Source organism: Mastomys coucha, unplaced genomic scaffold (assembly GCF_008632895.1).
Source record: "Mastomys coucha isolate ucsf_1 unplaced genomic scaffold, UCSF_Mcou_1 pScaffold3, whole genome shotgun sequence".
In the NCBI taxonomy this organism is placed as follows: Eukaryota; Metazoa; Chordata; class Mammalia; order Rodentia; family Muridae; genus Mastomys; species Mastomys coucha.
Window position 1 is genome coordinate 59,258,552 of NW_022196909.1, and position 13,862 is coordinate 59,272,413.

At 43.2% G+C, this 13,862-nt stretch overlaps 1 protein-coding gene across 11 annotated transcripts in view; it reads right to left on the reverse strand.

Moving 5' to 3' along the window:
* The window catches only part of Runx2 (RUNX family transcription factor 2), a 313,975-nt gene that overhangs the window by 152,354 nt on the left and 147,759 nt on the right, over positions 1-13,862 (reverse strand). For 7 of the 11 annotated variants that reach the window (XM_031348358.1, XM_031348356.1, XM_031348361.1 and 4 more), the window contains exon 6: positions 8,025-8,198. The exons of the other annotated variants lie outside the window; for them this stretch is intronic. In XM_031348358.1, coding sequence (XP_031204218.1) covers positions 8,025-8,198 — 174 coding nt within the window. The remainder of the gene's footprint in view (positions 1-8,024; positions 8,199-13,862) is intronic. 11 annotated transcript variants of the gene reach the window in all.

Sequence of the window (13,862 nt, forward strand, 5' to 3'; positions counted from 1 at the left end):
ACATCTAATAAAAAAAAAAAGAAAGAGAGAGAGTGGTCAGCAAGTACTCTGGTCAATTGCGAGAGACAAGACTGAGGGTTGGGGGATGGGGTAATCCAACAGCAGAACTCTCCACAGACTGCAAGCCACATGCGGACCCCCAAAAGTCACCACAATCAGCAATTAAAAATCAAGCCGAGTTTTTAAGCCTTTCCTCTCCCTCTATTGACTGTGGGGACGTCTCACAGGTAAGTTAACACTCCTCCCTAAGTCTTCCACCCCTCCCCACACTGTCAAAGCTCCCTCCCGGACACAGATACTTCCCATTTCAGCTGGTGGATTTGGGCAATCTCCTCAGGCTCCAATTTTCTTAGTCACTAGATAAGTCGGCACAGACAACCTCTGCCAGGGCTATTGTTTGAAATTCCATTCAAGCCAATTGTTTCTAAACTATGAGAAAACAGGTCCTGATTGATAGAGGCTCCAAAAAATTAACTCAATGTTCATAGTGAGCAGTCATGCAATTTTATTCCTGGAGTATGTTTTTATATATTAAGTGATAAAATATTACATATAAATTAGAATTAACTATTATATGTGCATATGCATATAACCTATATGTTCAATATATCAAATAAGAATGGCTTAGAATATGCTTCTGGCTTGAAATTATATAAATGCACTATTATTGTCACTCATGGCACATGGGCAATGCACAATGAGTCGTTGCGAGAAGCCCCAGAAACAGAAACGTAAGGATGATCAAAATATAGCCTAGAGCACCCAGGGCAGATGTGCCTGACAGCCTCCCCGGACCTGCCTTCTGGCTATATATTTCCATCCAGTGTTGTCCCCTGAGCCTTTGCCCTACAGGCTATCACTGAAAGTGAAAGTTGGTGAGCAAGGTCCCTAGGCAATCAATAAAGAGGAATGGCTTATATATATATATATTATATATATGTTCATATACATATATTACATACATGTATGTAAAACCAACATGAAACTATAAGAAAAAAAAAGATGATGCTATGGAAAGGGATAGAAGAATGAAATCAACATGTTCTCTGGGAAGAAACCTAAAGACAGATTCAACCAGAATGAAGCAAGATGTAGCACACAGATTCCTCTTGCTATGACCTGATGCCAGCTATGGATCTTCTGGTCCAGAAAGAAGAAAATACAAAAATGAGTCTTTGGGACAAGAAATTGATTGTTCTCAGATAATCATCTCTCTCTGCTTCTAAAAGAATCTTCAGAGGATAAGAGAATCCCCCCAGACACAAATCCGAGCACCTTTGCCGAGTTACTTTGTAGATATTACTGGCAGGCCAAGCAACAGCATGAGCCTGTGGCTGCCACCCACTCCCAGGAACCTTGCTCTTTAAACATGGGGACTCATGCTTCACCTCGACTGTTACGCAGAGGCTGCCTCCCAAAGCTAACAGACATGAGACAGTGTTTACACACAGGATTTGTGTTCTTTTTTTTAAAAAAAAAAAAAATAAGAATTGAGATCAGCAGCTTCCTCCAGTGAGATTTCTGGCACACACATGGGCAAAGCAGTAAGCCTATTTACCTGGACGCCCTGCCCAATGGTTCTCAAAGGAAGAACCCTGGGCAGGGCTTTCCGGTGACTTCAGAAACTCAAACACAGTGCCACCAATGGAAAAACAGAGCTACTTCCGATGGCATGTCTTTTTTTGAGTTGGTGGCCTCACCTCTTTTAGGCTCCATGGTGCCTCTGGGTAATAGGACACGTTGGCTCGTTCCCTCTCCATATCCACACTGGTGGGCCCTGTAGCCACTCTGCCTGAGCCTCTCTTGGGTTCCCTGTCACTCACACTCACAACCACCCCCACACCCATGCCCTTGTCTCCCCCCAGCTTGTCACCCATCCCAGAACCATGTGGTCACTTGGCATTTGAAGAGAGTGGCAATTTGAGACACACACTACTCAACTGTCTTGTCCTATTTCCGAGAGGATTATTCTGATAAATGCTTCAGGACAAGCAACAGTAGACTGAGCCTAGGTCAGCCAACCATGCATAGGCTAATCCCACTGGCACAGTTGGCTAGAGAGCTTCTTGGTTTCTAAAGGAGCTTTATTCCTCCAAGAGACTACAGTATCAGGCTGAAGTGGAGGAAGATGGCCTTGCCTTGATCAAGGTAACTGCTCATGCAATTTATATGGCCTTGGACTGTCTGGTAAACTATCCCCCCCCAATTATTATTTTTAAAATTAGTACTATGAACACATGCTTTATAGAACTGTACTTTAATTATTAAAAATTATTTTGTTGCCTACTAAAGGACAAGCTAGATACTCCTCATGTATCTCTTTTAGGAGACTATCTTCCCTGGGGATCCTCAATAATATCAATTCATTGTCCCCACATGAAGTGTGATGTAATAGAGCACTGCAAGGGAGCCTGGCTCGGGGAGTGAATCAGAAGAGGCCTAGCAAAGGCATGACAATTGGTCCAAGTTTGGAAAGCAGAAATTTAAATGGTTAATGGCACGTTCAACTCGACAGAGGTACAGGTGACTGTCCACCAAAAATCTGACACTCAGAAACAACGAATGTATCAGCAGAATCGATTTCAGCCATCTACAAAGTATATTATTTGCAGAACATCTTAAGGCATCGATAAACACTTTAAAGTACAGACCAGAAATTCCTGAAGTATCTCTTTAAGAAATGTGTCTTCTCTAGCACACAAGACAATATTCAATTTGGCCCTGGAACTATGTGAACATTCCTTAAATTTTTTATTTAATAGTCAGTAGTTTTAAGTAGGATCCTGTGTGAGCTACTTTATTTCTCTGGCCCTTGGTTGCCACAACAATACTACCTACCTAAAAGATCCATTGTGAAGGGTGTGTGACTTAACCTCATTGGAACAATGCCTGGCTCATAATATGCAACAATAAATGATAGCTAATAAGAATCCAATCAAATAGAAACTACAAAGACTAAGTCCAGGATAATATTCCATCATACTTCCTGAAGAAATCAATGACCTATTTATTCATTTATCACCAAGCCTTAGGCGTTACTGAAGACAATAGGGTTCACAAAGATGAATATAGCATGGCCTTAGACTTTGAAAAATGGAAAGTCTGATGCAAGAGACAACGTGTGGTCAACTCATTGTCCCCACATGGAGTGTGATGTAATGGAACATTGCACAAGGTGACAAGGGAGCCTGGCTCAGTGAGTGGATCAGAAGAGGGCTGGCAAAGGCATGGCAATTGGTTCAAGTTTGGAAAAAAAGAATGTCTTGTGGAAAACAATAAACAGAAGGATATGCCAGGAAAACGTAGGAATATGATGACATATTACTAAACGTCAGATGAGCAGCATGCATATTCCACAAGGACAAAGCCACTGTAAATGACACAATGCCCATCTAGTAGATGTGCATGAATCTAGTCCTGGCTGAGAGTCTACTGAAAATGGAAGTCATAGCAGAAACAAACAAACAAGCAAACACTATCCTGAGTACTTTCAGCATCTACATGCATGGAAAATTAATTTTCATTTAGCGTTTAACAAACAACTCAAGCCCTCATCAAGTCTTCCACACATCATAAAATGGTATCACTGTCCTCCAGCTGCCCAGGTCAAAATAACCCAAGTTCTAAACTCCCCGTGGTATCAGCTGAACACTCCTGGAGCAGCCCCTTGAACATAAGCCTGCTTCTACTGTTGGTCCACGGGGTGCATACACCCTATACAGAGCACCTACAGGCTGAATGCAAACATGCAGGTATTAGAAAACACCTATTGGTTCCTATTCTTCAGTAGCACCATCCTTCGAGGTCCTCCATAGCTTTGCCCTGGCCTGCTTTTCTGAGTCTACTCATCTCATGAGTCCTCCCATCCTCCGAGTCCTCCCATCTGCATGAGTCCTCCCACCGCTTACATGCTGCTCCTCACAGGCCTGTCTCCAAAGATTCCTTTTCCAATCAAAATTAGTTGCTTCCCTTCCTAAGTCACTCTGTATTAGGTGCTTCATTTTATGTTCCTGGACACTTATTTTGAAACGATGTCTTGTATACTCATACTGTTCCTTTATTGGCTGTAAATGTCACTGAAATGTAAGCTAATGAGAGAGGAGCAGGCCCTGTTATAAAACACATTTGCACAGAAGATTATGTGAACTAGTTTGCAGATACAAAACATTGCATTTCTAAAATTCATAAAAGACATTACAAAAACTACATCTATTTGATTCACTTACAATGATGCCTAGCAAAACATTAAGCCTCAACCAACTTCCTGCATGAATGATTAAGAGAAAATATTAGTATACACTGTCCTTCCAGTGATGAGGTCAAAATTCCATCCCACGGAGCCCAAGGGCGTACGTGAATCACCAGAATTGTTTTACGTACAGCTGTGTTATACAGAGAATTTACAGTGGCAGCTGTCATAAGGAGCGCCTCCTAGCATGGCATCTTCAACCTCCAAAACCATTGCCACATGCTGAGTCAAAGGGGGTTGGCATTTGCAACAGGCTAGGTGTTTCCTGGTGCCAAGAGGCAGGCAGCAGATGTCAGAATGATAAAAAGAGTTAGGGAGGAAGCAACTTCCTCGGGAAGCTGTGGGGAGGCCCTGGTCCCTCAGGCAGAAAGAACATGAGCCATCAAAGGCATCAACAGAGTGGCACCACCGGCCTGGCACAGCAGAGAAGCCAGCCCACCATATGGCTAGAACCTTTGGCCTTAGGAACTGCAAGAGACATTAGAAAAGGCTAATTATGAACCACCAAGCACTAACGACTTCCTTGAACTTCTGGGACTCGGAAGAAGTCATCTACCTTTAATGTTGGGCAAGACAAAGAACTTCAGATGAGCATACAACCATGACCACTGTGTGCTGTTCAAGAGAACCCAGCTAATGAGAGAGAATCAGGCCCTATGACAAACATCCTTGAACAGAGAATTATAAGAACTAGAATGGTGGTAGGAAATGCCAAGAAGTTACCACTCTAGGCAAGTCTCAAGAATGCGAGTTCTGCAGCTCCTTCTAGTGTGAACCAACTTGTTTAACAGCAGAGAGTTATATAGAAATGTGAGTTCACCTTCAGAGAACAAGAACGGCCTGGATGAGAAATTAGAAAGCACGGCCTATGGTAACAAGAAAGGCATACTATACATCTCCTTCTCTGAATCTATTTCTTCTCTATTGGATTCTCATCAAGTCAATGTTTAGTGACACTCTTTGCTTCGGAGAAGTCCACACCAGCCAATGGAGAAAAACAGATACACAGAAGCTAAGAAACAGTGGCATCCCTACAAATGCTCAGAAAAATGGAGAGGAGCCATTGGAGAAAGGCTCTTCCCAGGAAGATAATGAAGAGATCTGGGGAGAAGTTCCATCTCATCAGTAGACAGACTACTATGAAAAGCACAGTGCGTGAGGGCCAAGATCCAAATAAGCCTCCTCTATCAGAGTAGATGAAGAAGAGCACTCTCTCTCCCCTGCTCTCTGTCCTGCCAAAGATGGGCTCCCCGCACGTGCTGGGCTCAAAAGCACACTTCTTAAGTAAGCAAGAAGATGAATCCCGGGATTCACCCATGATGTGCCCTGGGTGTCTTCTCTGGTTTCAAAGACTTGGTATATCCTTGACTACTTGCAGGTATTTTTTTTGTCCCCCTGACCCCTGCAACAATATGGGGGCATTTAAAGAACATCCACACAACCAAGAGAAGAGCATGTCACAGGTACACCTGTAGGCCTTTGCACTGGGAGGCTGGAGAAAAGCGATCATGACCAGAAGAGGACAGTGAAGAAAACAGTCAGAACAACTGAGACCAAAGCCCCCCAAGTGAAGGGTCAATATCTTACAAGACAGACTTCTAGGATGCTATCAATACCTGTGGACTTTCATAACTTCACTTTAAGGAACAGACCCAGGGAATATTCACTGCCGAGCAACTGCAAGCAAGGAGTGCAACCTTCCTGACCCTCTCAAGAGGGATGGTAGTGGAGAGATGCTGCTGCCAACCGGAGGTGAACCTGTTCTGCAGAGGGGGTCATGCTCCTGACCTTTGCAGATGCTCTGTCCCCCATAAGTCCCTGCTTTCTCAGGACCTTACTTGAGCATCTGCAGGCAGGGATGCCATTAAAGGTAGCCCCTCCCCACTGCCTTTCCAATGTCTGGCTCAACCATGTCTAAAGCACTTTTAGGTTCTAGGCCTACAGAGCTTCCCTGTGACTTTACTTAGAGATTTAGGCCTTTTAAGTGAATCGAACACCAGACAGGTTCAAAGGCCCATTTTTAAAAACTCATACTAGGAGGCTAGAAAGATAGCTCAACAATTAAGAGCACTTGTTGCTCTTACAGAGGATCCAGGTTTGGGTCCCAGAATCCGTGAGCTCTGATTACTGGAGATCTGATGCCCTCTTCTAGACTCTGAGAGCACCACATGCATGCACTACACATGCATACATGCAGGGCAACACTCATACACATTAAAGTAAGCAAAATATTAAAACCATTAGTTACTATATTAACAAATAGTTAAAGATTAGAACGCAGAAATTAAAAACTTAAGTAGCCTAGCAACCAAAGCATACAACATATATATGCATATAAAAGTATTCATGATTATAAATAATATATACAGATACTTCCTCTCTCTCACACACACACAAACACATGCACATGTGCACATGTGCACATGCACACATACACACAGACTAAGAATTTTTATAAGATAGCTATTTTGAATCTGAATCAACTGAAGTCCAATACTTTAGAGTTACAACATCCACAGGCTAGTGGGAACCTCACCCTTGCGCTTTTAGCATGAACACATCTAGCACATATTTTTAGCCATTTGCTTAATTCATGCTGTTTAAAGTTTCAGACAGGTTAAGATGTGGTCCTCTCACAGAGCACGGACATTCTTCCATTATGCCAATACCCTGTGCTCACCAATGTACTGATACATGTTATTTTTTTTCACAATTAATTCCATATTACTTTTTTATGCAACTGCACTCATTTACTAAAAAACCCAAAGAAAGAAAAAGCTACTCTTATCCAAGAATACATTTGAATAGCATGGGCAGGAGACTGAAAAGAGGTAGGTCGTGAACATTTCTGTTTTGAGACAGTTATGCATACTTAAGTATACCCCCTACAGAGAAAGACCTAGCCATCAAAAAATTGCACATTTAGGGTTTATGGCATGTTTTGTTTTGACTCATTTTCTCATTAGTCTAGTCTGACTCTAGCAAGAACAAGGACATGAAGCAATATTCTTTGACCTCTTGTTATTTTTGATATGCAGATTAAAGATCTGCCACAATTCACACATTCTTGTCAATGGGACCTCAAAGCAATCACACTGATCCTAAAGTAAGGTCTGTGTTGCACCAGTGGGGTAGAAACCCAAAAAGAGCTGGGATCTTAATGATCTTACTGCGGCATAGCCAGTGATGACACCATGCTGGGGTTAAGAAGAAACCAAGTGACTTGCTCACTGAAACATATAAACAGAAATATGGTGTGGAGAACCAGAGCTAATTATAAATCCAAAATGGGTTCTTCTGCCTGAAGGACTATTCACTGACTCTGCCTCTACCTACCAATCAAGGCTTCCTCTTAGCCTTGGGCTATTTTAAAGCAAACTAAATGAAACTGTTATATGTGTAAGAAATTTAAGCTCAAATCTGAGTCAGAACACTAATCTTCCAATGGTCGGAGGGTGTGATGCTGTCCCCTGCACCAGCTAGATACAATATAGAATTTATATCATACATTCTCCCACAGCACAGCTCTTCCCACCCGCCACAGAGCGCACAACATAGCTGTAAAGCCCAGCGTTAGCAGAAACCTTCATTTTCATCCCAAAGTTATCGAATATCAAACCGATCTCAATAAAAAGGAAGAAATCAGTATCTTCGCATCTTAAGTTTTTCACGAGCCGATCGCAGCTCTGGAAGTCACAAAATGAACACATCTTATTTGGTAGCCCCTCACCCCCAGCCTGCCAGACTCCAAGTGAAACCTATGCGTCTGTCTTACCTGTAATCTGACTCTGTCCTTGTGGATTAAAAGGACTTGGTGCAGAGTTCAGGGAGGGCCGTGGGTTCTGAGGCGGGACACCTACTCTCATACTGGGATGAGGAATGCGCCCTAAATCACTGAGGCGGTCAGAGAACAAACTAGGTTTAGAGTCATCAAGCTTCTGTCTGTGCCCTGGAAACAGCAAATCATAAAATAAAAGCACATTAATTAGCTGAACAATTGATCGTGCTATATAGATATGTGAACATACATACTGGGTGGTTTAAGCCAAGGAATTATTGATGCTGGTATTTATTATGATCTGTCTATGCAAACTACTCTTCAAGCATTGTAGGGTGACAGGCCTTCCTAATTCTATCGATATGTGGGGACTAAGGGTCTCAGGGGTGACCTGGGTCAAGGGCTCGAGAGGAACTCTCAGGGTGCCTCCTCTAGCCCTGCCAATGAAAGGATGAGCCTACTGAGTGCCCTGGGGAATCTGTTCTTGTTTCACAATGGCGAGCCCATCTGAAAGCTCAGGGAGTCTGCTGCACTCTCAAAGCTGAAACATGGGCAAATGTATGCTTTGAAGGCCAATTTCCAGAGTGACTGGAGTGATTTGTTTTGTTTTGTTTTGTTTTTATGGTACAGCTACCTAGTTACTCCTTGCTGAAAAGTTAAAACTCAAAAAAGGAAAACAGAAAGGAAGAAGGAAGGCAAAAGGAAAAATGGTAGGAAATGGGAGAGAGAGGGAAGATGGGGGAGAGAGGGAAGATGGGGGAGAGAGGGAAGATGGGGGAGAGAGGGAAGATGGGGGAGGAAGAAACGTAAGCAAAGAAAGTCAGATTTTCAAAAAGGATCTGGGGATTTTGAGATATGCCAAATCCCAAATACACCCTATTAAATCACACACAGAATATGTTTTCTTTTAAATCTACCACTGTAGCTTTATGCAAGAAAGTGGAAAGTGGTGTTGGGCCAAATAGGTGACTGTGAATGTGACCACACATTAAGAAAGACAAAGGAGGGAGGAAAGGAGGGAGGAAAGGGGAGAGGTAGGATGAGGAAGGGAGGGATGAGAGAGAGAGAAAAGAGAAGGAGGGAAGGATAATGGAGAAATAGAAAGAGACAGAGAGAGAAATAGACCTTTTATTTCTTCTGGTTTACTTAAGTTATACAGCAAAGAAAATATGGGTATTAAAGAAATGTGCAAATTAAAAATAGATCAAAGTACTGCAACTTCTTCAGAAATCACAAACTCATCCACTATAAGGGATGTAGCCGTGTCTTGCTGCTGTGAGCATGTGTGACTGTGTACCTAACAGGAGAGGGTCACTGTGCTGGGGACCCCTATCTGCTGCTCAGCACTTTAGCATGCGTGCTCAAACAAAGGGAGCTGATTAGAGGCACGGTGTTGGAACGATGACTGAATGAGAAGATGCATTCTGAAGCAAAACTAAGGGGATGTGCATTATCACTCATCCAAGAAAAGACATTGAACGTGGATTACAAAGAGCCTCAGTTGGGAATGGGCATCTGCCAGGCCTCAAGTGCTATGATGCCTCACCTTCCCCTGTGTTCTGGACAAGGGGGACAAATGTGTTAGGAGAGGGTTAAGTTGAGCATTAGAATTCCCCAGCTATAAGCTGTCTTCATAAGACAAATTCCTTATTTTATTTGCCCCAAAATGTATTTTCCTGTCTCCTTTTTCATTGCCTACCCAGCCCAAAGAAAACAGACAGGAAGCCAAGGCTTGGTAATATGAGTGTAGCTGTCTCCACAGCTAAGCATGTTCCAACTGGGCCCATTAACTGAAATGCACCCACCTCCTACTTCCTGCCAGTGTGTGTTTTGGGCATTGGATGTAACAGAAGGACTAGACCTAGTTGAAAACATGATCAGGAAAAAAAAAAAAAACAAAGGAAATCCGTTGTTAATTGTCATTTTCCCCCAGTTTATACAGATTGCAAATAGATTTTAGGAACCTAAAGGTTTTTAGAGGTGAGAGCCACAATAGCCCCTAGACCCCAACTAATAAATTATTCATAGATGAAGTGACCAAGGTGTGCCCAGGCTGGGCACCTAGGCTGTGGCCCTCCACTCTTGCCTAGCTTGGCTCAGAAGGCACTCCAGATGGAACATGAAGGACGCGAGCTTTCTCTTCATCATGAGGTCTCATCAATGCTGCCTGTCTGTCTTCCTCTCTGAGCTGCCTTGGGTGACTCAGTGTGCCTTGAACACTTAAGAAGTAAGCCCAGTGAGGCATCAGGACCAGTTTTCAACATAAGTTGAAAGAGTGGCCAAAGTTCAATCACAATAACTCACCCAATATCTTAATAAATAAATTGGCTGTAGTGGAACTTCTCTGACTCGAACTAGATTCACAATCATGGAGCTAGTATACAAATACTTGTCACAGTCAGATGCATAGAAGATCTTTCCTCTTCTTCTTCTTCCTCTCTTCCTTCTTTTCTGCTCTCTCTCTCTCTCTCTCTCTCTCTCTCTCTCTCTCTCTCTCTCTCTCTCTCTCTGACACAGCTATTAAAAGCTTATGAACTTGTCCTTGTAAGTTCTTTTCTTAATGAGCAACTTTCTGGATTGGTAAATTTCCTGAAGGCTATTAAATCTTCCATGGACTCTTACACACTGCACTGTGTGTTCGGCACGTGTGATGTATGGGTGCATCTTTATTTACTGTTAGCCCAATGCTATTCCTTTTAGGGGAAATGCAGACAAGAGGAGAGGACTTTGAATAGCCCTTGGGTGTGAAAAATGTAAAGAGCGGATGAAATTTTTTAAAGGCTCAATGAGTTTTTTAGAGTTATCCCCAAAGACAGCTACCAAGGATGTGCAGACAACCTAGAATAATGTATAAAGTATCTATCGGATACCAATATAGAAAAACATATGTATTTTCTGTATTTCTCTATCCTCTCCTAGCAACCACCACAACCACAATAAGATCCTTACAGCACAACGCCAAACAAAAGCCAAACAGGTTCTTCATCTTTCAACCATGACGAATAGTGGCTGCCGCTAAACCACATCATGGGGTGCTCAAAAGACAGGCTGAAAGACACGCTGCAATCATCAGCACCAGGCAGTCCCTCCAGCAACTAAGAACACAGGACACAATGGAGTCACACACTGAGACAAGGACAGGGTAATGCGTCCTGCTGTTTGGAGGACTAAACCTTTCTCACCCCTAAAGAGGAGCTATTCCAAACAGCAGGCAGATGCAAAGAGTGAGCAGTTTTTCCATTCCTGCTCTTGGGAGAAGGATCTAGGGAAAGGATGCTAGGATCTGAAGAATGGCTCAGTGGATAAGCACCCACCTGCCGTGCAAGCAAAAGGACCAGAGTTTAGATCTCTGGAACCCAGTAAGTGTGGGTAAGCATAGGGCTCACATAATCCCACCACTCAGAAGAGACACACAGGGGATCTCCAGAGCATACTGGCTAGCAAGACTACCCCATACCAGTGGTCTCTGGGTACCAGGGAGAGACCCTGCTTCAGTGAATAAGGTGGACAGCAACTAAGGGAAGATCCTGATGTCAACCTCAAACTTCTACACACACACACACACACACACACAAGGGGGGTAGGGGGAGAAGAACACCTACCTGCCCACACTCATGAAAACATGTGCTCATACAAATTACAAATAGATATGGGAGGGGGTGCTATATAAAACCAAATTCTGGAACCTCTCCTCTAGCTGAACCTTCTCCCGAAGGCAGTCATCCCTTTGGACTGGTTGGATAGGAAAAGTTTGCTTCAAGCTCTGAAAGATATAGGCCCAGGTCCCAGAGTGGATGGGTTAAGTTTAATTCTTCTGGTGTAGGTTCTGGAGGGAAGTTCTCTTTCTAGAGTGCCACGTCATCTAATGTGCAGGTGGGGCTGGAAAAACCACTGCCCAAGATTGATCCAGCACAAAACCCACCATCAATGACTCCTCCATTTCTAGATGGAGCCCTGCCTTCTGTCCTGAGTTCTAGGTTTCTATGTCCCATAGCCTCCTTGATGGGTCACGGGTGCCTTAAATGCAGTATACTCAAAGTGGAATTCTTGAGTCATGCTCCAAAACAGCCTATTGCTCAAATATAGTCCCTAATGTCAATGAACATCACTGGCCACTCAGTTGCTTGCAGTCAAGAGCTTAGATATTTTCCTTAGTCCTTATGTCCCACATTCAGCCCACCCCAAATGCTAGGACTTGTGCCTTGATACTTCTATCTCCTCAGTTCTCTGCATTCCTCCAGGGGTAACCCTAGTATCAGAATCTGTCTAACTCTCTGAGGGTCTGGTGCTGTCTGCTCTGAAGTTTCCCAAGCCAGGACTTCTCTATGCTCCTAAGATGAAAATCTCGACTTTTCTGTATAGCTCACTCCTTACTGCTTAGATCTAGAGAAAATGCTACCTCTTTTGAAAGCCTCGCACTGCTTCCCATAACCAAAATATGTCCCCACCCTCTTCAGCACAGCCTTTACTTCCTTTGTAGCAGTTGTCACAATCTGTAATTATCTTGTATATTTATTTGTCCCTCCTCAAAAACTTGAAATCCCACAAGAATGAGTGCCCTGTCTCTTGTGAACAGCTGGGCTCTTATAATCCCCTCAGTGCCTGCATGACAGTAGATGCTCAATAAATATTTATGCAACCACTGACTAGGTCGATAGACTCCCCTTTCAGAGAAACATCCAGATTGGAAGAAAACGTGCTGGTACAGTGCATCATATTACAATACTATCACTTAAAAATGCTTCGTGGCTTTTTGCAACATTAACAGAAGCAAGTAGCCAAGGTCTTTCTTTAGAAACAGGCTCTGATTGGTGCTTCCTGGAAAACTGGACTAGTAGTCATACATTTGTGCTAAAGTTCACTTGCTTTTTGAAAAACTCCCATTTCTCTCAGTGTAATCCTTGAGCATTGTTGAAAGCAATTTAAAACTGAGAGATGAAAAGGGTAACAGATATAATCTGGACTCTCTACATTTTAAAGCAGTGTACTTCTTTTGTGGATGAGGACCCTGAGAGGACCCCGAGTTCCCATGGGAGGACATGGCTTTCCCAAGGTCACATGGTTAGTGGTGAGACTAACGCTTGGATTTCCTGATCACGAGCCCTAATATTCTTTGCTCTCCCATCGCTGACCAGCTTATTTTAGGACATAAGAGTGTGGCAGAATCCATTCAGGGGAAATCATGACCAAAAATGAATTTTAAGTGGAAAAGAACAAAAAATAGTTTTCAAAAAAGATTTCTTTCAAAAAGTCCCAGTGTACATGGGTGAATATGACTTTTGTTGCAATAGACGCAGGCCCCCAAGAATAAAAGCATGAGCAAAAGGTCACGGCATTCACACATGCTTATAGCAGACACATGAGGAACTGCTAAGCCCTTAGGCCACAGTGTAGCCAACAGCCCTGATGATCCCTATGCACACAAAGGTTAGCGACTGGCCACTGTAACTTCTGCTTTCAAAACTCAGACATCTGAAATTGGCATGAAGAGACTGGGATGTGTGGTTTGTGAGCAATGCAAACAGAGTCATTGCTGCAGCATGACCCACGTCGCTCGTTTTTATAACCAAGACATTGAGCGATGCCTCACAGCTTCCCAGAACAATGTTTCCCCAGCCAGAGCTTCCCACTGTAGGCAACTGTCTAGCCAGTTAGATTGCTCCTCCTCCAGGAGGCCAGATACACCAGGAAGAGACTGGACAGGGGTATATTTCATGATGGGTGTGCTGTGAAATGTCTGATCCTCCCTAACATGGAATGAAAAAAGTCCCACTGGGGATCATCATGTCCATTTTAGGTTCATCTAATCCAGTCGATGAGTATTACATATCTGGC